Source organism: Leiobunum rupestre, chromosome 7, assembly GCF_980474605.1.
Source record: "Leiobunum rupestre chromosome 7, qqLeiRupe1.1.hap1, whole genome shotgun sequence".
Taxonomy (NCBI): Eukaryota; Metazoa; Arthropoda; class Arachnida; order Opiliones; family Sclerosomatidae; genus Leiobunum; species Leiobunum rupestre.
The window spans coordinates 17,350,590-17,377,611 of NC_143390.1; the positions used below are offsets into that span (position 1 = coordinate 17,350,590).

Here is a 27,022-nt window from a genome sequence, read left to right on the forward strand (position 1 = left end):
TTTTAGGGTTATTTTTAAGAAATTAGATAAAGGTATTTTAGGGCTATTTTTGAGAAATGGGATAAAGGGATTTTTAGGGCTATTTTTGAGAAATTAGATAAAGGTATTTTTAGGGCTATTTTTGAGAAATGGGATAAAGGTATTTTTAGGGCTATTTTTGAGAAATGGGATAAAGGTATTTTTAGGGCTATTTTTGAGAAATGGGATTAAGGGATTTTTAGGGCTATTTTTGAGAAATGGGATAAAGGGATTTTTAGGGCTATTTTTGAGAAATTAGATAAAGGTATTTTTAGGGCTATTTTTGAGAAATTAGATAAAGGTATTTTTAGGGCTATTTTTGAGAAATGGGATAAAGGGATTTTTAGGGCTATTTTTGAGAAACGGGATAAAGGGATTTTTAGGGCTATTTTTGAGAAATTAGATAAAGGTATTTTTAGGGCTATTTTTGAGAAATGGGATAAAGGTATTTTTAGGGCTATTTTTGAGAAATGGGATAAAGGTATTTTTAGGGCTATTTTTGAGAAATTAGATAAAGGGATTTTTAGGGCTATTTTTGAGAAATGGGATAAAGGGATTTTTAGGGCTATTTTTGAGAAATGGGATAAAGGGATTTTTAGGGCTATTTTTGAGAAATTTGATAAAGGTATTTTTAGGGCTATTTTTGAGAAATGGGATAAAGGTATTTTTAGGGCTATTTTTGAGAAATGGGATAAAGGTATTTTTAGGGCTATTTTTGAGAAATGGGATAAAGGGAATTTAGGGCTATTTTTGAGAAATGGGATAAAGGGATTTTTAGGGCTATTTTTGAGAAATGGGATAAAGGGATTTTAGGGCTATTTTTGAGAAATGGGATTAAGGGATTTTTAGGGCTATTTTTGAGAAATGGGATTAAGGGATTTTTAGGGCTATTTTTGAGAAATGGGATAAAGGGATTTTTAGGGTTATTTTTGAGAAATTAGATAAAGGGATTTTTAGGGCTATTTTTGAGAAATGGGATAAAGGGATTTTAGGGCTATTTTTGAGAAATGTGATAAAGGGATTTTAGGGCTATTTTTGAGAAATGGGATAAAGGGATTTTTAGGGCTATTTTTGAGAAATGGGATTAAGGGATTTTTAGGGCTATTTTTGAGAAATGGGATTAAGGGATTTTTAGGGCTATTTTTGAGAAATGGGATAAAGGGATTTTTAGGGCTATTTTTGAGTAATGGGATAAAGGGATTTTTTTTTTTACAAATTCAAAGGTTTTCATGGGATTTTCCAGTTTTTGAGGATTTTTCGAAGGTCAATTGAACTTTTCCAACTTTAAACAACAACCGCGGCATTTTCAATTGCATACCTCGAAAATAATTTTCAATAAATAAATATTTTTTAGTAAAATCTATATAAAAAAAAATTATTTCATTGGTCTCAAAACTTTGTGCCTATTTTCCGCGGAGTTTTTGAGAATGGAAGGGGTTGAACATTGGCAACACTGATATGAAATTTCGTTTTCATTGTAGGACGTTTTAGCAGTCTAGGGCTGTGCGAGACGAGTACTCGAACATCATCGAGTACTTGGTCTTTTTTGAGGTCAAGTTCGAGTACTTTACCTCGAATAAGTAATTGAAGAATTCTCGTCGAGTATTAGTTTTTTCTATCCTCGGTGCTTCAAAGTTCAAAGAAGGGTTTTTACAACGTTTTGTTGGGCAAAAAACGGTACCTACAAAGTGGTCGAAACTGTGGTTCATTTAAATTAAAGGAATGTTTTTCAGTATTGAAAGTTACTTCACGCTTCTTTTAAATTTAATTTCATAAGTACTTGAAAAAACCAGCTCCTAATCAAGTACTCGATAACCCGACTAGTTAAAAATATTACTCGAGGTTTTTTTTTAGTTAATTGACTCAAATAAGATAAAGTTTCCCCTTAATCAAGTACTCGATTACTCGGTTGAAAAAAAAATTGATACTCGATAACCGACTCGATTGCCTAAAACCACTAATCGCACAGCCCTAAAGCAGTCCCTTTTCTAGGAGTATAAGACGTTAAGAGTACACAATAATTACCAACAGACGTGACAAAGAACTACATTATTGTTAAAGCTGCAAAGAGACTGATATCAACGGAAAATCGAGTAGCCCTGTTAAAAAATATTATAAACCGGCAGCGGCGCGCCGAAATAACAACGAAATTGGCGTCAGCGGCGCAAAAAAAAACGATCGGCGGCGTCGGGGTCTATTTGGAAAAATACGTGAAAAATAGACCTCGCGCCGATAAAACATCGACATCGGTGGCGGCGGCGGCGCAAAAAAAATTGATCGGTGTCGTCGGGGTCTACTTGGAACAATAGGTGAAAATTTGGCCTCGCGCCGATGAAACATCGATTTCGGCGGCGCAAAAAAAAACGGTCGGTGGCGTCGGGGTCTACTTGGAACCATAGGTGAAAAATAGGCCTCGCGCCTGTAAAAGTGTTCCACACGTCTCGCACCGGTGTTCAGGGAGAAGGCGACATTTTTCATCCGCTTCGCCTTCTCTTGCGTGAACGTCTGAGGAAAAATATGTATTTATGTCGCGATATTTCGTCCTCAATTCTAGGCGCATCCAGCTCCTCCAGCCCCACTTTTTCGCTCTATTTTGCCGTTATTGATCCTTTTGGCTCTTTCTCTCTGCACCCCCCCCCTTTCTTTCTTTTCTACCGTCCTTGGTTTCTTCTACTTGGGATATTTTTTCTCTCGACTCTCCCGTCAACCGACCGACCGACCAACAAGGGGGAAAAATACGACGGCCGAAGAGCTGACGTTTGGAGCTGTGGAGTTATTCTCTACGCTTTGCTAGTGGTAAAAATATCACTTAAATTATCATACTCAATATATAGCTCCCCTTTTTATCGATTGCATTCAATAAATATACGAAGAGTTCCAAATATTTAAATTTAGCATTTCGTAAACATCTTATAAATTATCATACGCACCAGCACACTCACTAGGTGGTTCCTTTTCGCTTGTTCCGGGATTTCGCAGTAGGGTAAGAAGAGTAAGGTTATGACGTCATTTTACTCCCATTCCGTGGTGGCGAATAGTTTGAGTCGGAGTAAAAACGTTTTTCCAAAATGGCTGCCTGTGTTCTTTTGAACAGATAAATTCTGGCTAGCAGACAACAAAATCCGATTTACTCCTTTAATAATAATAATAATAATAATCAGCTAGGCTAATACCCAAGGCACCACCTTAGGCAAGGGCGTATCCTGGATTTTATTTCAGGGGGGGTTTTGAGGGAAAATTTAAAGGGGGGGGGGTGCTGACGGAAGTTTCACTGATTTTTATTAGGCATCAGCATTTCGGGGGGGTTTGAACCCCAACCCCCCCCTTAAATACGCCCTTGACCTTAGGCCTAAGTCATCAAGCGACTTTTTGAAGCCTTTTTTAATTCAGGTGGCCGGGTGACAATGCGTAGGAGGGTGGCGTAGGAGTAAAAAGAGTAGCTCTAAGACTCCGGAATAAGCGAATAATTTATGGGGTTGGAGTAATTCTCATCCCTGGAACAAGCAAATAAAACGTTTTAGGGTAAAAAGAGTACACTTTTAGTCCGAGAACGGGCGAAAAGAAACCATCTACTATCGATTGCATTTAATAAATATACGAAGAGTTCCAAACATTTCAATTTAGCATCTCGTAAACATCTTATAAATTACGCACATATTTAAAAAGAAAACCGATTATTTTCGTAAACACCTGTTTGGAAAAAAAGAGCCGCGTTGTTGGAACCCGTTCGTATATTATAAAGTGATGGAATAATTTGAAAACGGTGGTGGTTTGGAATAATTTCCGTGCCAGGGTGCCTTACCATTTGACGACGACAACCTCCGTCAATTGTTGGAGAAAGTGAAGCGTGGTGTCTTTCATATTCCACATTTCGTGCCGCCCGAATGTCAGGACCTGCTCAGAGGGATGATCGAGGTCAATCCTGATAAACGGATGACGGTAATCCCCTCTCCTCCATTCCCTTACAAATCGCCTTTTTCAACACGAAAAAGGAAATATATACGTATATATTCTTTCCGATTTTTATTTTATTTTCATAAAACTTTATTATGATTTTTTTTGTTTTAAGTTCCGTTCGTTATTATTTTGTTACGGTATAAAATGGCATGCCGTCAACTTTTAACATAATATGGTAATTTCTTTTCACTTTTTTTGTTATTATTTCTATATAATTTTCTTAACTAACGTACGAGATTTTTTTATAAAATAAAATATGGTTATTTTGTAAAATATTACTTTCGGACAATATTACATTTTTATTACTATTTTAAATGTATCCATATTTTACTCTTAGTTGGCTGAAGTAACAAAACATCCGTGGGTTACAGCGTAAGTTTTCTTAATACCAGAAGTTCATCATGATAGGAGTATTCGATATATGAGATTACGCGTTTGAATAATATCAGGGTTTGTACACGACCTGAAAAACCTGATGTCAAGGAATTCGAAAACGGTTCCAAAGAGTCAGAGAATTTGAAAATAGCCCCAAAAATTCACGGAATTTGAAAATGGCCCCAAAACGTCAGGTGAAAGTCAGGGAATTTTGAAATAGCCCCAAAACGTCAGGGAAGAGTCAGGGAATTTGAAAATTGCCCCAAAAGTCAGGGAAGAGTCAGCGAATTTGAAAATGGCTCCAAAAGTCAGGGAAGAGTCAGCGAATTTGATAATGGCCCCAAAAGTCAGGGAAGAGTCAGCGAATTTGAAAATGGCTCCAAAAGTCAGGGAAGAGTCAGGGAATTTGAAAATGGCCCCAAAAGTCAGGGAAGAGTCAGCTAATTTGAAAATGGCCCCAAAAGTCAGGGAAGAGTCAGCTAATTTGAAAATGGCTCCAAAAGTCAGGGAAGAGTCAGGGAATTTGAAAATGGCCCCAAAAGTCAGGGAAGAGTCAGGGAATTTGAAAATTGCCCCAAAAGTCAAGGAAAAGTCAGCGAATTTGAAAATGGCTTCGAAAGGTCAGGGAAAAGTCAGCGAATTTAAAAATGGCTTCGAAAGGTCAGGGACAAGTCAGGGAATTTGAAAATGGCCCTTAAAATGTCAGGGAAAAGTCAGGGAATTTGAAAATGGTTCCAAAAGGCAGATAATTGAAAAATGACTCCCAAAATCAGGCCAGTAAATTTTTGAACGATATATTAAAAATTCATATTAAATATTTAGAAAGATTTGACCTCAAACCATTCATTTATTCTTCGAAAATGGTCAGGGAAAATTTGGCCAATTTGTCAGTGAAAACCTGGAAAAGTCAGGGATTCATCCCGGAAATTTTCTAGGAACCATGAAAATGTTATTAAGGGGACGGCTCTTTGAAAGGCGGATCAATCTTGTTTCGTTTCTGTCCTGTTGGTAAATTTGAGGGTAACTGATATAATTTCCAAAGCATAATAGTCGCCCTGACTTAACTTTCTTTTAACTTGGCCATCGTCTTAATTTTTCTCTCGAGCATTTAATTTCACTTTTGCCCAATAGGTAGCGCCATGGTAAAGGCTGGATTTGTAATTAAATATTAACTAGACGAGAATTGCTACAAATAGCGCTGTACAACAACCTGTGGAGGCCAAATTTTCGGAGGTCACGTGCCAGAAGTGGGTAAACGCCAAGGGCAGGGTTCCCAGAGTTCCTATAATTCCTATAAATTCCTATAATTTCAATATGCTCCTATAATTTCCTATTTTTTCAAAAAAAATTCCTATAGATTCCTATTTTTTCGAAATTTTCTAGCTTTTCTATAGCTATATCTAGAAATTCCTATAATTTTAAAAATAATGTATTAGAAAACAGCTTAGGTCTGGATTAGGTCCGATACTCCCGAAAACATCAACTGTTGGGGTCCCAGAGTTCCTATAAATTTCCATAATTTCAATATACTCCTATAATTTCTTATTTTTTCGAAATTGTTCCCTTGCTTATGTGGTCGAAGGTGGTGCCTTGGGTATTAGCTCTATTTAAAAAAAAATCCTATTTCAAGCTAAAATGTTCGAATAAATTCCTATTTTTAGCTAAAATGTTCCTATAAATTCCTATTTTTAGCTAAAATGGTCCTATAAATTCCTATTTTTAGCTAAAATGTTCCTATAAATTCCTATTTCTAGCTAAAATGTTCCTATAAATTCCTATTTTTTAGCTAAAAATGTTCCTATAAATTTCTATATTTTCTATGAAATTTGCTATAATTCCTATAATATTAAAAAAATATAGCTGGGAGCCCTGCAAGGGGGTCTCGATCAAGAAGATGTTTGAAAAAATTTCTGTACGAGTTAAAATTGATGACGTCACCCAGATCAGACTCCGTTGATTTTCAATACGATATCATCTGGCTGACGTCACGAATTTACCTTGCAACGCAAAAGCCGTAATATTTTGATAAAAAAACCAGGCGATCGAGGCAACCTTATAGTTCCCTTTTTTACGAACCTCGGGTTAACGCTTCGTTACAAAACCTTCAATCGGAAAGCTCTGCGAATTAGAAATGGCAATCGAATACTCCAATCTTGATGAACTCCTACGAATACGGGTTGATCGTTCTATCTACATTTTCTTAAACTATTCTTTATTGTTTTTTTTTACAGTGGAAATAAAACCGATTTAGAATTAGAACTTCCTATGAAAGAAGTTGTTCAGACCCATATAATTCCTACGGCCAATGATATAGACCCGGATGTACTCTCTAGTATGACTTCTTTGGGGTGCTTTAAAGACCGGGAAAAACTCGTGCAAGACTTACTTTGCGCCGCGTTAGTATTCTCTCATCTACGATTATCTCTTTTTAACTAACGATGGGCCCAAAAAATTATAAATCCAGGACATGACTCTATGTGAAAAACCCGTCCAATAGCGCTAACACCCGTCCAATAGCGCTAACACCCGACCACTATTGCCCCTATTGGGAAAAACGCGCGATCGTGGACCTACGTCATTTTAAATATCCTGGAATATTTATTTACAGCTATCATATTGAGTGTGGTTATTAAAGTAAGTACTTATTTTTGTGTCCACTAAAAACAAAAAATTATAAATAACTGAAAAACGTTTTTTTTTTAAATTTCAAATTTCTATGGAACATTTCTCGAGCGGGGGACATTTGCTAGTGTAAAATTTAATGACCTTGAACCATGTCTTCAAAGTCATTCAAAAACTATCAATTGGGTTTACGGATTTGGGTCCATATTATTAGTTCAAATAACTTTGATTTGACCAAATTTGACCAATCAGAAGACGAGAAAATGAAGGTTATTGAATTCAGTGTTTGATAATAAAATAATATGATTAGTTTTAATGTGACTAAATCAAATAAATACTGAATAGTTTACAACGGTTCAATTATGCCACCGTCGGCTAATATACATGCTTGAGCTCGTTTTACGACGGAGTTCATAGTGTTTTTTAACATTTCAATTGAAATTTCACGGAAGGCATTAATTATTTTTTCTCGCAAAAATTCAATTTCTCGGCTTCTGATTGGTCAAATTTGTTCAAATCAAAGTTATTTGAACTAATAATATGGCGAGTAACAACTTCGTAATTAGAACCAAATCCGTAAACCCAACGGATCTCGAGATAGAATGACCTTGAACAATGTCTTCAAGGTCATTCAATTTTACACTAGTAAACGAGGAATCTTCCATAGAAATTTGAAATTTTTTAAAAGAGTTTTTAAGTTTTTTTATCATTTTTCGTTCTTTATTTCCGAATTCCAACATAGTCAACACTAGATGGCGTTCGGGAAACTGGAAATTTCTGCTTGATTTTGCTCCCAATTTTTATTTACCCCTTCCCCCCCCCCCTCCAGGCCCCCCTACTTAAATGGCCGCCTGTATCTTTTAGTGGACGACCGCCTTAGTACTCGTGAAGGTACCAGAGTCATGTCCTGGATTTATCATTATTTTTCCCGATTTAACCCACTTAACAAATACCGAGTTTGTTGCTCCGATAATTTCAGTCACAACACGGAGAAAGTCATATATTTTCTGCTTTTGGACCGCAAAAGGCGGAAACCATCGTACGAAGACGAAACCGAAATTATAATCAGGAACCGTTCAGAAACCGGAAGTGTTTTGGGTACGAAAGAACGGCTCTCGCGAAATGTCCTCATCGGCGTGACTGACGTAGTTTTATTTTCTTTTTGGGCGCTCTTGTAGCCGATCCCCCAAGGAAGCGAGTGGACACGTGCCAAGTAAATGGGAGGTCAGGTCCCAGGTGATTTAGTCTAAACTAGGCCTTTCGAGGCGGTAGTGTCTTCTTTGTTTCGTTTATCGGATGTGGTTTTTACATTTCCATTTCCGCTATTAATAGGCCAAACTATAAAGTAAATTTGGCCTTAAACAACTTGTTCAAATGGTAAAACAAAAACATGTGACTACTATTTAACAGCCAACTTCGATTCGGTAACTCGTGTTTATAGTTGGCCGTGCGACGGTAAAGAAAAAAATTATCCCTTGCAGATACTGCAGACAGCTAATTAACATATATCCGTGGTTCTGTGGTAGAACGCTCACCTGTCGTGCTGAGGGACTCGTGTTCGAATCCCTCCCGATAGTAACGCAAATTAAAAAAAAAGTAATACTACACCCAATGACAAAAATAAGGCTCTTTTGCAAAAAACCTTTTCCCTAATTCCAAGAAACTGCGAACGCAGCGATTACACTTTGCCCCGAAAATGCGGATAGACCCACAGACAGACAGACAGACACACACGGTGATTTTAAAAAATGTTATAAATAATAATAATTATTAGATGCTTCAGATGAATCGATTAAAATTTAAACCGATATTAGCAAAATAAAAGGAATAATAGTTCGGATTTCTTAGAATAGATGGCGTTGCGGTTCTCCACAAAGTCACTTGACTACCATCTTTTCAACCCCCTGGACTTTATAGTTTCGCCTATTGGAAACGATATAGCATTTACCCTCTTGCTTTCTTCTCCCTCAGGTACAGCTTCGACCTTCTGAGCGACGGCTCACCTTTAACTCCCCGCCGATATCCGTACGGGTAAGTTGAAATTTAAGCGCCTTTTTCGCTTTTTAGGGGATATTTTTTCCTTTATATATACGTTCGATTGAGTCGCTCGTTTACTAATGAACCCTCGCAATAACCAGTTCTGATTATATCAGCACGGTGTCGACGTTCCCTAGTCGAACGCGTCGAGGCAGCGCCACCGGCAGCAGTTTGCACGCCAGTCCCGCCGCGTCGCCCCTGAGCTCGCCCAAGCCAACGCCCAGGGGCACTCCGGAGGAAAGCCCCCTCAACACGCCTCCGGGCTCTCCCAGCGTCAGCCAACCGTATTGGAAGTCGAGGCTCAATACTCTCAAAAACAGCTTCCTGGGCAGCCCGAGGTTCCACAGACGAAAACTTCAAGGTGAATGGTTACCCTTTACCCCGATGACCCTTCCGTCAGTGGCTTCGCTTACGATATCCTACACTGGACCACGTACGCTTTAAAGGGAGAGTAATGTTGCGTATATATGTGGTGGGTGGCGTATTTTCTGCCACCAGGTGTAACTAACAGGCGTTAGTTACGTTAACAGGATTGCGACGGTACCTAGAAAACTTGGAATTCATGGAAAAGTCAGGGAATTTGAGTATGGGTATAAAAAGCAGGGAAATTTCAGGGAATTTAATTTCGGTTGCAAATAGGAAACTTTTTCTAAAATATAGGTTAAAAAAATACAAAATCTTGGCACAAAATAAGTCAGGGAAAATCTCCGGAGATGGTCAGGGAAATCCTGGTAAAGTCAAGGAATTTGATTGTGAAAAAAACTGAGGCAACCCCGGTTAAGAATGAGTCGGTTTAACTTACAGGCGTTAGTTACGTTAAGAATGAGTCGGTTTAACTAACAGGCGTTAGTTACGTGAAGAATGAGTCGGTTTAACTAACAGGCGTTAGTTACGTTAAGAATGAGTCGGTTTAACTAACAGACGTTAGATACGTTAAGAATGAGTCGGTTTAACTAACAGGCGTTAGTTACGTTAAGAATGAGTCGGTTTAACTAACAGGCTTTAGTTACGTTAAGAATGAGTCGGTTTAACTAACAGACGTTAGTTACGTTAAGAATGAGTCGGTTTAACTAACAGACGTTAGTTACGTTAAGAATGAGTCGGTTTAACTAACAGGCGTTAGTTACGTTAAGAATGAGTCGGTTTAACTAACAGGCGTTAGTTACGTTAAAACCAAGTCGTAGCGCTGGTCCGATGTAGAATATCTTCCCTAACTCCGAGTGACGCCACTGATGGATCAACGATATCACTGACTTCGGTGATACTAAAAATGCGCATTTTTTTCTTTGCCAGTTCCATCTGCATCAGATGAAGTTAGTCTCACTCCCGATTCGTCTCCAGAGTGAGTGATACGACCTCAAAACCAAAGATTTATCTCTTTTTCATTATTAACTCTTTTCTGGTATTTTCGTGACGGGATTGGCGTAATTCTTAATGTCGGCGATATTTCTTTTGTGTTCCGCAGGTTGACCAAACGCTCTTGGTTTGGCAGTTTAATGAGCACCGAACGCGACGAAAGTCACGTGATCTTGGTGAAAGATAGGCCATTGAGCTGCGTTAAAGCTGATCTCATCCATGCCTTCCTCTCTGTGCGTTACATTTCTTTTTCTCTAATGCCGGTACTTAAATTATTCCAAATCATTTCTAACCAAGAACATAGGCCTAGAACATTCATCATCGCACAATCCATTTCACCGACGAAAACGCTCCTTTACTTTGGTTGCGCACGATTGTCGTCGTTAGGCTAATCCGTTTGCCGTTTTGAATGACATTACAGTTTGAAGCTTGGACTAATAAACTTCAGGACACGAATCTAAAATGCGCGTCTGGTTCTTTAAAATTAACGCCGCTTTTAGCGCCACTGTGTCCGATTTTGGAACGATTTCCACCCAAATATTAATCTTTGATTTCCACCCAAATATTAAACTTTAATTTTCGCACATATATTAAACTTTTATTTCCACCCAAATATTAAACTTTTATTTCCACTCAAATATTAAACTTTAATTTTCACCCAAATATTAAACTTTGATTTCCACCCAAATATTAAACTTTGATTTCCACTCAAATATTAAACTTTAATTTTCACCCAAATATTAAACTTTAATTTTCACCCAAATATTAAACTTTGATTTCCACCCAAATATTAAACTTTCACGCAAAATAAACGTTTAACGTTAGGCATAATACCTTGAGTTTGACCTCCAACGTTTTAACGTACTTTTTATTTGGGTAGAAAAGTTTCACGATTCTCTCGGTAGGACAATAATCATCCAAGGCACCACCTTAGCCCCAAGTCATCTAGCGACTTTTATTGCCTTTAATTCAGGTGACCGGTTTAAATTGTGTAGGAGGGATGTGGCAAGCCCTTTATGCTACGCGTGCCAACAGCTCCCTACACTTACTATAACCGTTGACCTGTACAAGTTTTTATGGAGAGGTGAAACTCTTTTAACTAGTTGGGATATAACTTGCAAACTCTACGCAGGAGTTGTTCCGAGCTTTCACCTTGTGTCACCAACTGGGATCGAAGGAGTGTTGGTGGGAAATATATAGAAAGCGGTTTTCGCTTACGATTCGCGTCCGTTAGTTTATTTGTCCAAGGATGAAGAGCACTCCAGACTGAATCAGGAATCCTAATAGTCCAAGAGCCCATGACAAAATAAGCATGTAATAAGGTACACGATGGGTCCAGGTATTTTTTAATTAGGTTAGTGATTCGTAACAAAGAACTGTTTGTCTTACGGGTCAAAGTGGGGGCTTTCCGGAAATACGAACCACGTGACGTCACTTCCGGTGACCTGGAAAATTGATATGACCTTATAGTGGTATCATTTGATTGGTCTCAACGAGCTCTTACCAAATATCGCTAAATTAACCTTCAAATCTGAACCAAACGGCGTATAAGACTAAAAAGTAATTTTGCCTTATACATGTAAATTTGGGAGGGGCTCGAAATTAGTTTTTTAATCTTATACGCCTCTTGGTTCAGATTTGAAGGTTAATTTAGCGATATTTGGTAAGAGCACGTTGAGACCAATCGAATGATAACAATATCAGGTCATATCAATTTTCAAGGTCACTGGAAGTGACGTCACGTGGTTCGTATTTCCGGAAAGCCCCCACTTTGACCCGTAAGACAAACGGTTCTTTGTTACAAATCACTAACCTAATTAAAAAATACCTTGAGCCATCGTGTACCTTATCACATGTTTATTTTGTCATGGGCTCTTGGACTATAACCTCTACTCGGAATGCTTATCCTGCCGTATCGCGTATGGTAAGATCACTCTGACGGCTTTGGCCCCGCCTACGAGATAAAAAAAATCCTCTCTGCGCGCGCTCCCCTCTCACGTTGTTGTTTGTGAAGTTAACATAGTGACCTTAAAAAAACCGTCAGCCACATCGAGACGAAAATCTGCCCCGATAAGCATTACAAGTAGAGATATGGATTTCCGACTGAATATAATAACGTTTCCGTTTTGCATTTGCCAACGAATTTGTTTTTGTCTTCCTACGCACTGTAGATGGTAGAGTTGTCATGCAAACGTTGCACGATCATTGGCGCATGCGTAGTATTTTAATTTGCTTTGTTTTGTCTATTGAAATATTTTCTGTGGTTTTGAATTCCCCATTTAATACTCTTTTTTTTGTAATTCTAAATTAGGGTCTTTATTCTCTAGGATTTATTCAAAATTATTTTATTTTTTTTCATAACAATATCGGAATAGTTTTGTGTTTTTTGACATTCTTTCAAAGCAGTGGTTTTCAAAATGTGAACCGCGAGATGGTTCCAGGGGTTTCGTGGAAATATTTAAAAGAAAGGATAAATAATTTAAAAACCCAAATCTAATCTAGCTAATCTAGTCTATTCTACTTCATATTTGTGATATTTTGATTAATAAATTAATATTTTTGCATTTTTGTTTATAAATATTATTATTATTTAATATTACATATATTAATTTATTTCTTTATAATTAAAAAAATAATATATTTGAAATCTGTAGAGTTGTGGTTTTGCCCTTCGACTTCCGGGATAATATTTAATTCCTTAAATTTCAGGGTTTCCGCGGATTTTAATTCTGATAGCGAAGGGTTCCGCGGAAAATAAAGGTTGAAAACCACTGTTTTAAAAATTGAGTTTGAGATTAGGTACCTTTCGTTCAGCTTTTTACGAAAAAGTACCGGTATTAAAATGATGTAATACCATTCGAAGCATTATTTCATTTTATCTTTGGCTCTCCTTTCAAAACCGTTGCTCTAAACGCAGGATGACCAGACTTCCTATATTTCCTATATTTTGAATGCCTTCCTATAATTTCCTTTATTCTTACCTATTTTCCTATATTTTCCTATAATTTCTCGGTCTTTTGAAAATGAAAGAACTTTTTGTACGTATCATCATCTACTGTAAATACTGCCATTTTCGAACAAAATCTTGAAATATACGAGCTTTGTAAATCCGCTAAGTGATCCAATAATGCCCTTTTTATATTTAGCCTATTTAGTTTCCTATATTTTCCTATAATTCGCCTATTTAGTTTCCTGTATTTTCCTATAATTCGCCCTTTTTATATTTAGCCTATTTAGTTTCCTATATTTTCCTATAATTCGCCTATTTAGTTTCCTGTATTTTCCTATAATTCGCCCTTTTTTATATTTAGCCTATTTAGTTTCCTATATTTTCCTACAATTCGCCTATTTAGTTTCCTGTATTTTCCTATAATTCGCCCTTTTTATATTTAGCCTATTTAGTTTCCTATATTTTCCTATAATTCGCCTATTTAGTTTCCTGTATTTTCCTATAATTCGCCCTTTTTATATTTAGCCTATTTAGTTTCCTATATTTTCCTATAATTCGCCAATTTAGTTTCCTGTATTTTCCTATAATTCGCCCTTTTTATATTTAGCCTATTTAGTTTCCTATATTTTCCTACAATTCGCCTATTTAGTTTCCTGTATTTTCCTATAATTCGCCCTTTTTATATTTAGCCTATTTAGTTTCCTATATTTTCCTACAATTCGCCTATTTAGTTTCCTGTATTTTCCTATAATTCGCCCTTTTATATTTAGCCTATTTATTTCCTATATTTTCCTATAATTCGCCTATTTAGTTTCCTGTATTTTCCTATAATTCGCCCTTTTTATATTTAGCCTATTTAGTTTCCTATATTTTCCTACAATTCGCCTATTTAGTTTCCTGTATTTTCCTATAATTCGCCCTTTTTATATTTAGCCTATTTAGTTTCCTATATTTTCCTATAATTCGCCTATTTAGTTTCCTGTATTTTCCTATAATTCGCCCTTTTTATATTTAGCCTATTTAGTTTCCTATATTTTCCTATAATTCGCAAATTTAGTTTCCTGTATTTTCCTATAATTCGCCCTTTTTATATTTAGCCTATTTAGTTTCCTATATTTTCCTACAATTCGCCTATTTAGTTTCCTGTATTTTCCTATAATTCGCCCTTTTTATATTTAGCCTATTTAGTTTCCTATATTTTCCTACAATTCGCCTATTTAGTTTCCTGTATTTTCCTATAATTCGCCCTTTTATATTTAGCCTATTTAGTTTCCTATATTTTCCTATAATTCGCCTATTTAGTTTCCTGTATTTTCCTATAATTCGCCCTTTTTATATTTAGCCTATTTAGTTTCCTATATTTTCCTATAATTCGCCTATTTAGTTTCCTGTATTTTCCTATAATTCGCCCTTTTTATATTTAGCCTATTTAGTTTCCTATATTTTCCTACAATTCGCCTATTTAGTTTCCTGTATTTTCCTATAATTCGCCCTTTTTATATTTAGCCTATTTAGTTTCCTATATTTTCCTATAATTCGCCTATTTAGTTTCCTGTATTTTCCTATAATTCGCCCTTTTTATATTTAGCCTATTTAGTTTCCTATATTTTCCTACAATTCGCCTATTTAGTTTCCTGTATTTTCCTATAATTCGCCCTTTTTATATTTAGCCTATTTAGTTTCCTATATTTTCCTATAATTCGCCTATTTAGTTTCCTGTATTTTCCTATAATTCGCCCTTTTTATATTTAGCCTATTTAGTTTCCTATATTTTCCTACAATTCGCCTATTTAGTTTCCTGTATTTTCCTATAATTCGCCCTTTTTATATTTAGCCTATTTAGTTTCCTATATTTTCCTATAATTCGCCTATTTAGTTTCCTGTATTTTCCTATAATTTGCCCCTAAAATTCCTATTTTTCCTATGAAAAGCTTTTCCCTGGTCACCCTGTAAACGACATTTATTAATGTCCTTAAAAAAAAATTCCCATTTACAAGTAGAATCAAGTGGGGTCAGTTTAGTTTGTACGCTTTTGAAAGGAGACGTTTTTGCACAAACCCTGAAGAATAGCCATCTTTTGGGGGTTGAAATGCTTCTTTAAAGCCTGTCTCGAATTTTGACCATTTCGCTCAGATTGCCGATTTGAGCCATAGTGTCGTGTCTCCGATGTCTTTTCGGGTCGAGTACAAGCGTCCGGGAGGACCCACCATGTTCCAACGCAACATTCGATTCCACGTGGATATTACCGCCGTCAGCGCGGGGCCTCTCAATGATGTCAGTCTCGTTGCCACAAATGGACTCGACAGATTTAACCACGGAGACAAACCTTCAGTCTATTGCATTAGTTTTACTCTCATATCCGGTACTGTAACGCATCCTTTGTCATATTCGGGGTTCGTACACGAACTGGAAAAGTCAGCGAATTTTAAAATTGTCCCAAAAAGTGGGGGAATTTTAAAATGGTCCCAAAAAGTGGGGGAATTTTAAAATGGTCCCAAAAAGTGCGGGGATTTTAAAATGGTCCCAAAAAGTCAGGTAATTTTAAAATGGTTCCAAAAAGTCAGGGAATTTTAAAATGGTCCCAAAAAGTCAGGGAATTTGGAAATGGTTCCAAAAAGTTGGGGAATTTTAAAATGGTCCCAAAAAATCAGGCAATTTTAAAATGCTTCCAAAAAGTCGGGGAATTTTAAAATGGTCCCAAAAAATCAGGGAATTTTAAAATGGTTCCAAAAATAATTAAAACATTTTTGAAACATTTATTTATTCTACAAATATTGTCAGGGAAAATTTCGCAAATTGGTCAGGAAAAGTCAGGGAAATTAATTCCGGAAATTTCGTACGAACCCTGCTATTAATGTGTCCGACCTCCAAAGCGAAGCTCCGGTAACTTGGGATAACACCCGTGAGCCGATCCTTTGTCATGGTTCATCTTGACAAATTCCTCTCTGCCAAAACACTGTTTCTAAAACTTATCACAGAATAAGACGACTAACACGTGGCATCCGCAAATGTGGCGCCATCTCTAGATTTATTGCTGAACTACTAATTAGAAATAGAGGGCTTCGTAAATAACGTAACGCAAAAAACGTACTTTTAGAACCCCCTGGTAAAAAAAAGTTAATAACGTTACAAATACTCGTCATCATAAATCTTAAAATTATTTTTCTTAAATTAAATAAATAATAAATAAATAATCAGCGGCTTGACGTGAAGTAGCTCTTTTTTCAATAGATGTCGCTAGTGTCGAAATCAAAAAGGCGGTACTTATTGGTACCACTCTCGTTGATTGGATCGTTTGTAAATTGATCAATAACGTAAATTACAGCAATTATCAACAATCTAACTATAATACCCTACAGTGGCTCTCTTTTCACGTTATCATTTGACTATTTTAAATTTTAGCTTCCTTTGACATACATAGATGGCACCATGCTCTACACTAAAGTCGCGTTTCTCGAAGGATCGGATAGATTCATGGCCATCTCTAATAACAGTGGCCTTTTCATAATACAAGTGGCAATGTTAGAGCCGCCACTTGCTTTAAAAATATTTGTGTATGGTGTCACTAATCATCTATTATAAATGAGAAAAATAAGCACTAAATTGAAGATGTAACACACAGTAATCGATCTTTTAGATTCTGGTTTAAAAATATGATAGTTTACGTAACATTTCAGAGACCACCCCCTCCACCCTTTAACATTTTATTACACTTTTACAAACCCCATCCCTTCATTGGCGTAGCCAGGGATTCGTCAAGGAGGATGTCAGACGATGTAAAATACCCGAATGAATGAATGAATGAGTTTATTTATTATTATTATTATTACGTGCCCTTTTAGAACAGGGCGGCTCCACTTAGGGGAGCACAACTGCACAAAAAAAAACCAATAAAATGACATAATACAAATATTTACAACAAAAAGTATTTAAAATATGTCAATAATTTGAAAGGAAAATGGCACTAATACCTGGGAGGGTCGAGAAGGGGGTGAAATTTTAGTACAGTCTAAGCTACGCACATGGGGGGGGGGGAGGTTGGTCATGGAAACCCTCCCCTTGTATACGCCACTGCGTTACGTTATTTGTGAACGACCTCAAAACCTGCGGTAACGATGCTAGATAAAGCGGTAGTATTATTACAGAATTAATAATAATAATAATAATAATCAGCTAGGCTAACACCCAAGGCACCACCCTAGGCCCAGATCATCTAGCGACTTTAAATCCGGGCGGCCGAGTGCTATGACAGGAATTTACTGTGGGTGGAATTGGTAGTATGTTTTTACTAACCGAGAGTAGGATCGGCTCATAAAAAACAAAGACCTCGTACTCTAGATTCGAAAGCACTACTTCGCGCTTAACTCAATAGCGCTTACCCACTTCCTGCCGGAACTCAGAAAAAACTAGCTCCATAGTTACTATGGTAACCAACTATTGAAAGCGTACTACAGGAACCGCTGAAACTCGGTTTCCCGGAGATCAAGTACCGGAAGTGGGTAATCGCTTCGTTACAAAATCGTTAATCGGAAAGCTCTCTTAATTCGAAACTAAGGTACGGAGTTCATTATTATCTTCGTTCAAATTAACCCAGTAAATCCGAGGAACTCTAATAGGTGGTTTATTTTCGCTTGTTCTGGTATTTCCGAGGGGTAAGACACTCTCGGATGACTTGTACACCGAGTTCGCGGAGTGACCAACCCCTCGAGTATTTCGGAGTAGGTACACTAATGACAACCTTTTTTTGCCGATTCTGCGGTGGCGAATAGTTCGAAACGGGATAAAACGTTTAGCAGATAAATTTTGGATAAGCAGACGATTTTATTAGTGTACTCTATTGGCACCCGCTTTTGAAGAGGAGTAGAAAGAGTAGCTGTAATACTCCGCAACAAGCGAATTGTTTATGGGACCGAGTAAATATCATCCCTGTAACAGGCTAAGAGTACACTAGAACAGACGAAAAGAAACCACCTAATGTAACCGTCCCGAACGAATTACTGTGATAGTTTTTAACAAGGTACTAAACCCTCTAAAAACCTCAATTTAAGTGTAGTATCTTCCTTAAACTAATATACATCAAAACAAAAATGATCGGTGTCTGGTTTGCTTCGATTCTGAAGGTTTCTGAAAAGAATTTAATCACTCAAACGAAAGGAATAGAGTGCCAGCAGCTTGACGTCACCAATGTTAAACGTCTATTGAGAAAAAACACGAGTTTTCATGACAACCACAACGGAAGCTACGGCTGTGACGTCACTAACTTTTAAAAACGCATCAACTGCTAGCACTCTATTGGGTCAAAATTGGTGCTTAAAAACAGACGTTTTCCTCGAAATAAACCAGACCAGGAATACATAACTCGAACTTGGAATAATTATCTCGGCCGATTTCCGTCTCTATCTAGGGGACTGTTTTTTTAAGTCATTTTGACGTCAGAGCATACGTGTCTTTTCTTACGAGTTTCATTGGCTTAAAAATCTCCTACCAAAAATATCCTGTACTCGCGCCTTTATTTTACCCCTCTTATTTGCCATGGCCTCTGTTCTCAGCTGGGAGTCTAGATCGTATTTTAGTCTGACGAAGATAGGGAATTATCCTAAGTTATCGAACTGCCTTAGAGGTTGCGATGTAAAAAAAAGGGATTTTTGCTGATGGTCGCGTGTAATTGATCCGGAGCAGGTCCTATCAGAAGGTTCAAACGAATTTGCGAGCACATTCAAGCTCAAATTCTCGGGCGCCGTCCTAACATGTCTCCGCGAATCAGCCGCAGACCAACGGCCGAACTAAGCGACAGCTCCTCTTGCGGCTCCGAAAGTCTGTCGCCGACTCCGACGCACGCCCAAGTGGCCAGTGACGATATGGCTCTGGGCTCGGGCGCCGGCTCGGGAGGGGTCATCATGGCCAGGTGCAAGTCTGACCAGGATGCGACGGCCGATATTTTTGAGAGGGAAGCCAAATTGCTGTCGCAAAGGAGAGACGAAGTGGGACGGCATATCGCCAACGGGCGCAGGATGAGCTACGACACCACTAACAGACCCAAAGACAAAGTCTGATAACACCTCGTTTTATCAACAGAACCACGACTAAATCTCTCTCAAAAACTTTGTTTCGGATTAGAAAATTCTCTTAGACCATTCCGAGCTATAAACTCAAATTTAATTCGCTACTCCGAATCGTTTGTAATAATGATCACAAAATCTTCGACGATAAAAACGAAATACGCGTGGAATTTGTAGCTTTTGCCAGTAAAAAAAACCGTTACCAGGTTTTTGAAAAAAAAAAATGCGCTGAAATAGATATTTGAGTCACAAAAAATAAATAAATTTCAGTCAATACCTTAATAAAAAAAATAGGCATTGTTTAACGGAACAACTAACGTAAATATGAAGGAACACGTTCCTTTACTTTCCGTGGAAACGAATGTTTGTAATCGTTCTTATTAGCAATTCATTTCAAATCTAACGAAAGTGGATATCATTTCAATCTTGTGTGGTGTGAAACGGAGCTGTTTAAATGCTAAATGGCTACGATAAAAAAAAACTAAACAAATTATCTCTTTTGCGTTTATCATTTAACGTTTGCGTGCATGTGGCAGTGATATCTGCAATTTAATTTACTAGCATCCGTCGAGCATAGAAAAAAATTAACTGAAAACATTAATTGTGCGTGGGACATATATAAAATAACAAGAAAAAGTGGTATTTAGGAGAAATATGTAAAGAACAAAAATATTTTACCTTCTAAGAATTCTTTCCTCATTCAATCGTATTTTTTTTCTTTAAAAATTGAAGGAAAGGGGAAAAAAGCAAAGTTATTATTTATTTTATAAATTTTTTCGTTTTATAGAAAGTATCGGCAGTCGCTATATTTTGTGACGTTTTCACATAGGCTTATAAAAAAAGATAAATTAAGTTTAAAAGTCCATTTCTCGCTAAGAAATGGATATAATATTTATTTAAAATCCCTTCTATATGTAAATATGTGTATAATTGTAGCCTGGGTTGGGTAAACTTGCTTTAGGAAAGAAAAAAAAAGCATAAAGGTTTTTACCAATTTCATCTTGGCAAAAAAATATGAAAATTGGTTTGCGGTCATATCAATCTAAACAATTAAAAAAAAGTGGATTTTGCATTTCCAGTATGTGCTATTTAAGAAAAATGTGAAGAAAAATATTAACTGTGTATCATGCCCTGTTCTAAAAAGAATACCCCCAAGAATTTCCCCTATACCTAATCCCTCTAAAATTGATAACAAACAAGAATTGTTGGAATCGAATTGCTATCAAATATCCTATTTGTGAATCGTTATGCGCTAATCATATTCCCCTCCTTCTACTACCATTTACATTGTTATTTCGTATCAAAAGAAAAACGCCCTTCGCGAAGATATTGAAAAAAAAAAACCAAAAGAGAAAAAAATGTCCTATTCTTCCATCAAACTGTTTGCTATTCCAATATCTCCTGGAATGGAATCGTAGGCCTCATTCGGCGATATTAAAATTGACAACCAAAATAATGGAAATGTCAATTTAGAAGCAGCCAGTCAGCCGCCCTCTAAACTATAAGGCTATAACTTTTAAGATCTTAAAAACATCTCAAAAGTAAAAATATAACTGATAATTTTCCTCTGGTTTAGTGAAGAGCCATTTAGACAGGGCATGTTTTAGAGTAATAAATTCTTATAGCACATTGATTGAGAAGGCACCAACACGGTAGATCTCATGTTTGTAAGAGTAGACGATAGTTAAAGCTCTTTTAAGCCGTATAAAAATGATTTCTATATATATTGCAAGCACCGCAAAATAATAAAAAGTCAGATTGTAAATAAAACTTATCACCTAGAAGAAAAAAGCGAAGAGTGACGCTTTGATCTATTTAATTAGATAGCGGGATACGTGTTATATATATATATTGTTTTTCGTTATTTTTGTATTTGGCAAAAAGTTTAAGAGAAAAACCTTCTGTGAATATCACTTGGTTGTAATAAGTAGTTATGATTCCCTGTTAACCCCATCCCCTCCTTCCCTGTGTAAATTTTGTATATTTTAGATTTAGTCGAGATAATAAGACAAATAGCCAACGATACCATTCCAGTAAATTTTCTTGGACAGTAGAATGAGCTAAAAAAATCTATAACAGTAGCAAAAAAAATCACATCAAGCAAAAAAAAACTAAAAAAATTATTGAAAAAAAAAAGTGGGTAAAAATTATGCATGTCATTGAAGGGGTTTCTTTTTTGTGTTTTAAACCCTGCTAATGAAATTCATGGTGCAGGTTAAACAAATAAAAAGTCCTAAAATTTACAGAGGTTTTTTTCATTTTACGTGTTGGTTTTCTACACTTTGGAATAATCCACGATATTACTTTAAATTCAAAATGTTTTATCGCACAAATTAATAGAAATTAGTTAACAAAAGTAAGTTTTTTCTACTAAAAGAAAAAAAATATGGTATATTTGAAAGTAAATCCCAGTATAAGTCCAAAATATAACTTATTGGCTATTCACAAACATCTTTTGGTGCATCAATTTCACTTTTTTTTCATTATTTTTATAGTTAATAATGCATGAAGATATAGGCTTTATTTAATTTGTGATTGTTATTGGCAATAGGTATCTCCCATTGCCAATCTTTTTCCCTACTTATAAAACCAGTTTTTTTTAACATGTACATTTAATACTACAACACTGATTATGAAAATCATATCTGGTAGAAATTTGATGTCTTTGGTTTTCATGACTTTCTTTTTAATATAGAACAGTGTAAATGCCAGGCATTGAAAATGTTTAATACAACAATTCATTTTACGAGAGAGTGAAAATGACTAAGAGCACTGCACTATAGAAATTGCTGGGGAAATAATTAGAAAACTGGGTACGTAAGAAATTTACATTTTTTTTTAATAAAACCAACAATAACTTTACCTGGAATATAGATTGTCCATTAAAAAATTAATAATTTAATTATTGATATGAAAGAGATCTAACAAATAAATTGTGCAAACAATAACATTTCAGACTATAGGACAATTGGGTAAAATTTGAGCAAAATTAATCCATTTAATTTATAATACAATAAAAACAGTGACAAATTTTATGAAGCCAATGTTTAAAATATTAACAGAGGTGGATTATAAAAACTAGTCTCTAGATCAACTAGTTTTAAAATTTAATTGGGATTAAGTAGTTTTATACACACACATACACACTTATTATATATACAAAAAAAATTCGCAGAATTATATAAAATAGCCTGCTTTTAAATTTCCAACTGCTATTTTTTAACCTTGACTTTGCAGTTGGATTCTATTAGAAATATTTAGCATTGCCTAATCTTTGACTGCTAAATATTGGTGTGCTTAACAGTTTACACTTTCGAGAAACTGTTATTTCAGGGGCAACAACGAGTCAAAATATCTCACTGTTTTCATTATTTAAATACCTAAATTATCAATTGCAATTGATTTACTATATTTTATCCTACAAACTATTAAAAGAAACTACAACTGAAACATGTACACCTATTTGATCAAAATGATACTAAATGGAGCGATGATTAGAAATTTACATGAAAAAGAGTGGCAAATACAATCTCCAGTCTTAATTGCGACCTTCTGGTAATACGTACGTTATTATTAACGAATCTTATTTCAAAAAGTTCGGTTCACTTATTAGGATAAAAAATAAGCCAAAGATATCTTTGAATTTTTTGTTAGTTGCACTTTTCAAACAAACATTTGACTGTCGTTCAACAAATGACTCTTTTCTTCTTCGCTCGTGATCACTTCGTATTCTTTCCTCCAGTCCTTCACTTCGTGACGACACAATCCGCAGCAGCGGCACTCGTAAAAATCTATCAGATTTTTTAGAACTCCACGACTGTAAAATATTTAAAATAGTAGTAATACTGTACATAAAAAGGGATCTAAAAGTATAGGTGATACTTACTGAAAAGGACTCCTATAATGTCCCTTCTTATCTCGTTTAAAATGTGGATATCTTGCGCAATTCATTCTTTCATTTGTCGTCATCGCCAACCACATTATCTAAACCGATAAAAAAATTAATATCCTACTTGGAAGGAAAAATTTTAACCACTAGACCTGATATAGTTGACATCCTAAGAGACACACAACCCAGGCACCGTGCAGTAAGGCATTGACTGCAATCCAACCGACCCAACCACTCACAAACAGAGAGTTCCAGACAAATGACAGTGTTGATATGTTATTTCGCGACCAATGGCCGTACCAGACTATTAAAGACCATTATTTATAAATCTCTTAGCTACCATAAAAAACAAATCAACAAACTCTTACAAAGATAACATCCATATAAACACCAGGCAATCATTATACTGAGGAATAAGAGATAATTTACAAAATAGCGGTGATTTCCAGAACCTATTGTGGCGAGATAACATTTTGTAACATGTTTTTTAACCTTTCTTCCGCTTTCTTTATAGGAATGATACTTGCCAACGCAGTTGGATACCCAAGGGCAATGATGGTCAAATTTGGCGACGCAACGATTACATATCGAACAGTGTTTTGATCTTAAAGGACGCTGAACAAGGCAAGTGCTACAAAACCAGGTTGGATTGAAACCATCCCTTTCAGCCAGTTCGATTATCGTCTATCCATTTAATTTTTTAAATTATCAATATATAATTTTTTTTTTTCATATTAAACAGGCAAAACTGACCCTAAATTGCTGTTGTTGGTCACCCTGCACAGAACCTGGATCCGACTTCCAAGCTTTGTAAAAGTTATAATACAAAACAGTTGAAGTCACAACAAAACCTATAGTTTTGGCTGGCGTTCCAACATCTTTTTTTATTAAATTGATGTAAGGAAATTTCCTTTAGTGTCACCATACTGAATTTCATATAAATAAAAGGATACAGGGCCACAAATATGTAAACCAAGTAACATACATCCAAAATTTTGTAGAGAGGTAAACTGATACTGGAAGAACATTGAGGAACCGGTCATCAAAGAAAAATCTAAGATTTGTATCATTATTAACGCTGATTTTATTAGAAAGTTAGGAGACAACGTACTTGCTGATAATTGAGAATAAAGCAACGAGGATCATGAAGAGGCCTATTTTTACTATGTATGCTTCACTGCTTTCCAAAATTGCTCCAATTAAATAAAAGCCAACGAATGGCGAGGCAAACATACACCAATACCTCAAGCTCTAAATAGAAGAAAGATAAGTCTCAAGTGTAAAAATATAGACTTAAGAGTATGGAGGTATGGAGGTACCTTATCTCTATGAAAGCGTAGAAATATGTGCTTGTTTTTGACTTCCCATTCTTTTTCCGCTTCTTCCAAGCGCTGCGCTAGCCACGTGGATTTCATTTTCTCTGCCATTGCTTTTGGAGAATCACCCTTGAAGAAAATGAAGTTTTACACAGAATAGTAGGATGACATCTTAAGGTATTTATGACTACCTGGGCATTTCTTGCAAAGACATTACTTCCGGCTCTTAAAAGTAGTGTTATAGCTGTACTGTTTCGGGCATATACTGCCCAATGTAAAGGAGTATTTCGATGATGTCTATCTGTCATAGTTAAGCTGGCCCCCAGTGTAATAAGCAATCGAGTGGGATCATTTCTAGATAAATAACAACATATATAACAATACTTTTTTTTAGGGGGGGGGGGTGAGACAATGGGTGAAAGAATTTTATAAGACTTACGTAGTAACTCTGTATGCCGCCCACATCAAAGGGGTCATACCATTACGGTCAAGAATATTAACATTTTCCCCTTTTGCAATGAGATATGCTACAATAGCCGTATGCCCAAATTCAGCGGCTAAATGTAAGCAACAACACCCTACAAATTTGTTTAACAATGTTAGTAAAGACTTTTCATGTGTATATATTTAAAACATTAGAGATACCTTCTCCATCTCTTAAGGAAGGATCAGCATTATGTTGAATTAATAAACAGACCATGTTCAAATGTCCCTGTCGTGTCGCCCAATGTAAAGGCGTTGCCTGTAGCTCACCCCCAATCGCGTCAACCACGGCACCTTTAGAAATGAAGTATTTAACTATTTCACGGCGATTATTAATCGCAGCCCAGTGGAGTAGAGTCACATTTTCAGAATCTCTTTGGTTTACATCGTAACCATTATCTACAATTTCTTTGCAACGTTCAAGTATCCCATATTGCGTAGCTTTCACTATATCAAAATTACTATAATCTACGGATGGCACCGTTGTATCGGTACCAGCATCATTTCTGTTACTGTCTTGGTTGACAAATGTTCCATCTTCTTTGCCCTGTTTCAAATGAACAAATTCTCTAAATAAACTTTACCAATTGTCTTTGGAATATAAGGTTTTTGTAACTCAAGCGTAAATAATTCTAGACCATTGTTGGGATAAGTAAGAAAAGCCCCCATAGCCAAAACGATTTATAACAAAATCAATGGCAAATTTGTCTAAATGGCTTTGTATGGGCGGTAGCCGGGTTTATTACACCAAAGGCTTACGATACATAAGTTTTATAGGTCTGAGTGATATTTACGCAAATCGGAAAAAATATTTTCCTAGCCATAGTGGAAACCTTACACTAAGCAACATTTTCGATGCAAAATTTTGTTATAATTATTTACCTGGCATTCCCCACCGGTAAAATACACAGGTGTGCATGAAGGATCTTTATCGTCCGCCATGGCCCCTAAAATCACGCTTCTCCTTAAACATCAATTAGCGCCATCTAACCACAACCCACGGCCGCCTGCAAGCGCTCGCTATTTTCAGGATCCGGTTCTTCCCCGTGTATTTTAGCGAAATTTATTTTCCAACGCTTGGAGCGCTGCTTGAACAACTTAAATCGACCGAAAAGGGGGGATGTTTATCATTCATTTCAATAGCGGTAATTCAACTAGATATTTTCCTTTTGACTTTCATAAACTTTGACCATATGGGATCCTTGCTTTGACAAAGTTTCCTATTTACAACAAGAATTTATTCTGGGAAAAGAGAATAAGGGGATAGTACCCTATACAGAGCAGAGGCTATATAGTTGTGGCTTCATATTCGCAGCTATCCTGGATTCCTGGATGCATTCTTGTTATAACATACAAATTTACCTTTAAAGGGAATGTAACCTATGGTATTTCTGTATAAGGTTATAACTTTTTTTTGCCGTACATTACATACAGGTACACCCTTTTGTATCAGGGCGGCTCCGGAAATACCAGGGCACCTCGAAAGGGTTCCAATATTGACCCGTCACTAACATGACTTTTAATATTTGCTGTGCTGCTTAGTATTTTGTTGTGGAGGTAATCCAAAGTAAAGAATGCAATGGAGTTATATTACCATTAATAAGTAAGTTTTCATGTAAAACCATAGTTTTTTTTTAATTTTGATAATTTTATTTATTTACCTAATGAAATGTATGTATGAATATATTTATTTATTCCTGTGTAGAAACGATTCGGGGGTATCATGGAAGATCCCCCCCTCCCTGCAAGCAAGAGTTGGGCGGGGGAGGTCGTTTTAGCTTGGAGCAGAGAAGGTGTTTCTGGAGCGGAAAGTACGATACCTCTAGCACAGGCGGTACGTACCTAACCCCGGGACAGCGGGAGTGCTAGGCAGGCGCGTTGGAACGTTTGGGATTAAGAGGGTACAGTGTTTCAGAATTTATAGCCCGGTGTACCTAGTAACAGAGACCATACGACTGGA

At 36.3% G+C, this 27,022-nt stretch overlaps 2 protein-coding genes across 6 annotated transcripts in view; one reads left to right on the forward strand and one right to left on the reverse strand.

The window, feature by feature from the left end:
* LOC149934925 (serine/threonine-protein kinase BRSK2-like) overlaps positions 1-22,236 on the forward strand; it is a 90,440-nt gene extending 68,204 nt beyond the window's left edge. Inside the window, exons 6-17 of one of the 4 annotated variants that reach the window (XM_090154563.1) lie at positions 2,746-2,814; positions 3,811-3,957; positions 4,313-4,347; positions 6,582-6,746; positions 7,952-8,070; positions 8,151-8,208; positions 8,944-9,003; positions 9,111-9,370; positions 10,303-10,351; positions 10,475-10,628; positions 15,449-15,677; positions 18,995-21,618. In XM_090154563.1, coding sequence (XP_090010689.1) covers positions 2,746-2,814; positions 3,811-3,957; positions 4,313-4,347; positions 6,582-6,746; positions 7,952-8,070; positions 8,151-8,208; positions 8,944-9,003; positions 9,111-9,370; positions 10,303-10,351; positions 10,475-10,628; positions 15,449-15,677; positions 18,995-19,368 — 1,719 coding nt within the window. In that variant the 3' untranslated portion in view covers positions 19,369-21,618. Of the gene's footprint in view, positions 1-2,745; positions 2,815-3,810; positions 3,958-4,312; positions 4,348-6,581; positions 6,747-7,951; positions 8,071-8,150; positions 8,209-8,943; positions 9,004-9,110; positions 9,371-10,302; positions 10,352-10,474; positions 10,629-15,448; positions 15,678-18,994; positions 21,619-22,069 lie in introns of those variants that run through there. The other 3 variants (XM_090154565.1, XM_090154564.1, XM_090154566.1) reach the window with 3 other exon arrangements.
* Positions 21,628-26,082, reverse strand: Hip14 (palmitoyltransferase Hip14). Of its 2 annotated transcripts, none has more exons than XM_090154567.1 (13): positions 25,945-26,082; positions 25,225-25,609; positions 25,019-25,157; positions 24,771-24,933; positions 24,583-24,708; positions 24,375-24,514; positions 24,217-24,317; positions 24,017-24,141; positions 23,791-23,947; positions 23,632-23,715; positions 23,416-23,567; positions 23,261-23,358; positions 21,628-23,191 (listed from the first exon to the last, which is right to left on the reverse strand). In XM_090154567.1, exons 1-13 carry the CDS (start codon positions 26,002-26,004, stop codon positions 23,038-23,040), a joined length of 1,884 nt encoding a protein of 627 aa, XP_090010693.1. In that variant the 5' UTR covers positions 26,005-26,082; the 3' UTR covers positions 21,628-23,037. The 2 variants fall into 2 exon arrangements, with proteins under 2 accessions (XP_090010693.1, XP_090010694.1); XM_090154568.1 differs by lacking the exon at positions 25,945-26,082 and adding an exon at positions 25,701-25,841.
* Positions 26,083-27,022: the final 940 nt, after the last annotated feature.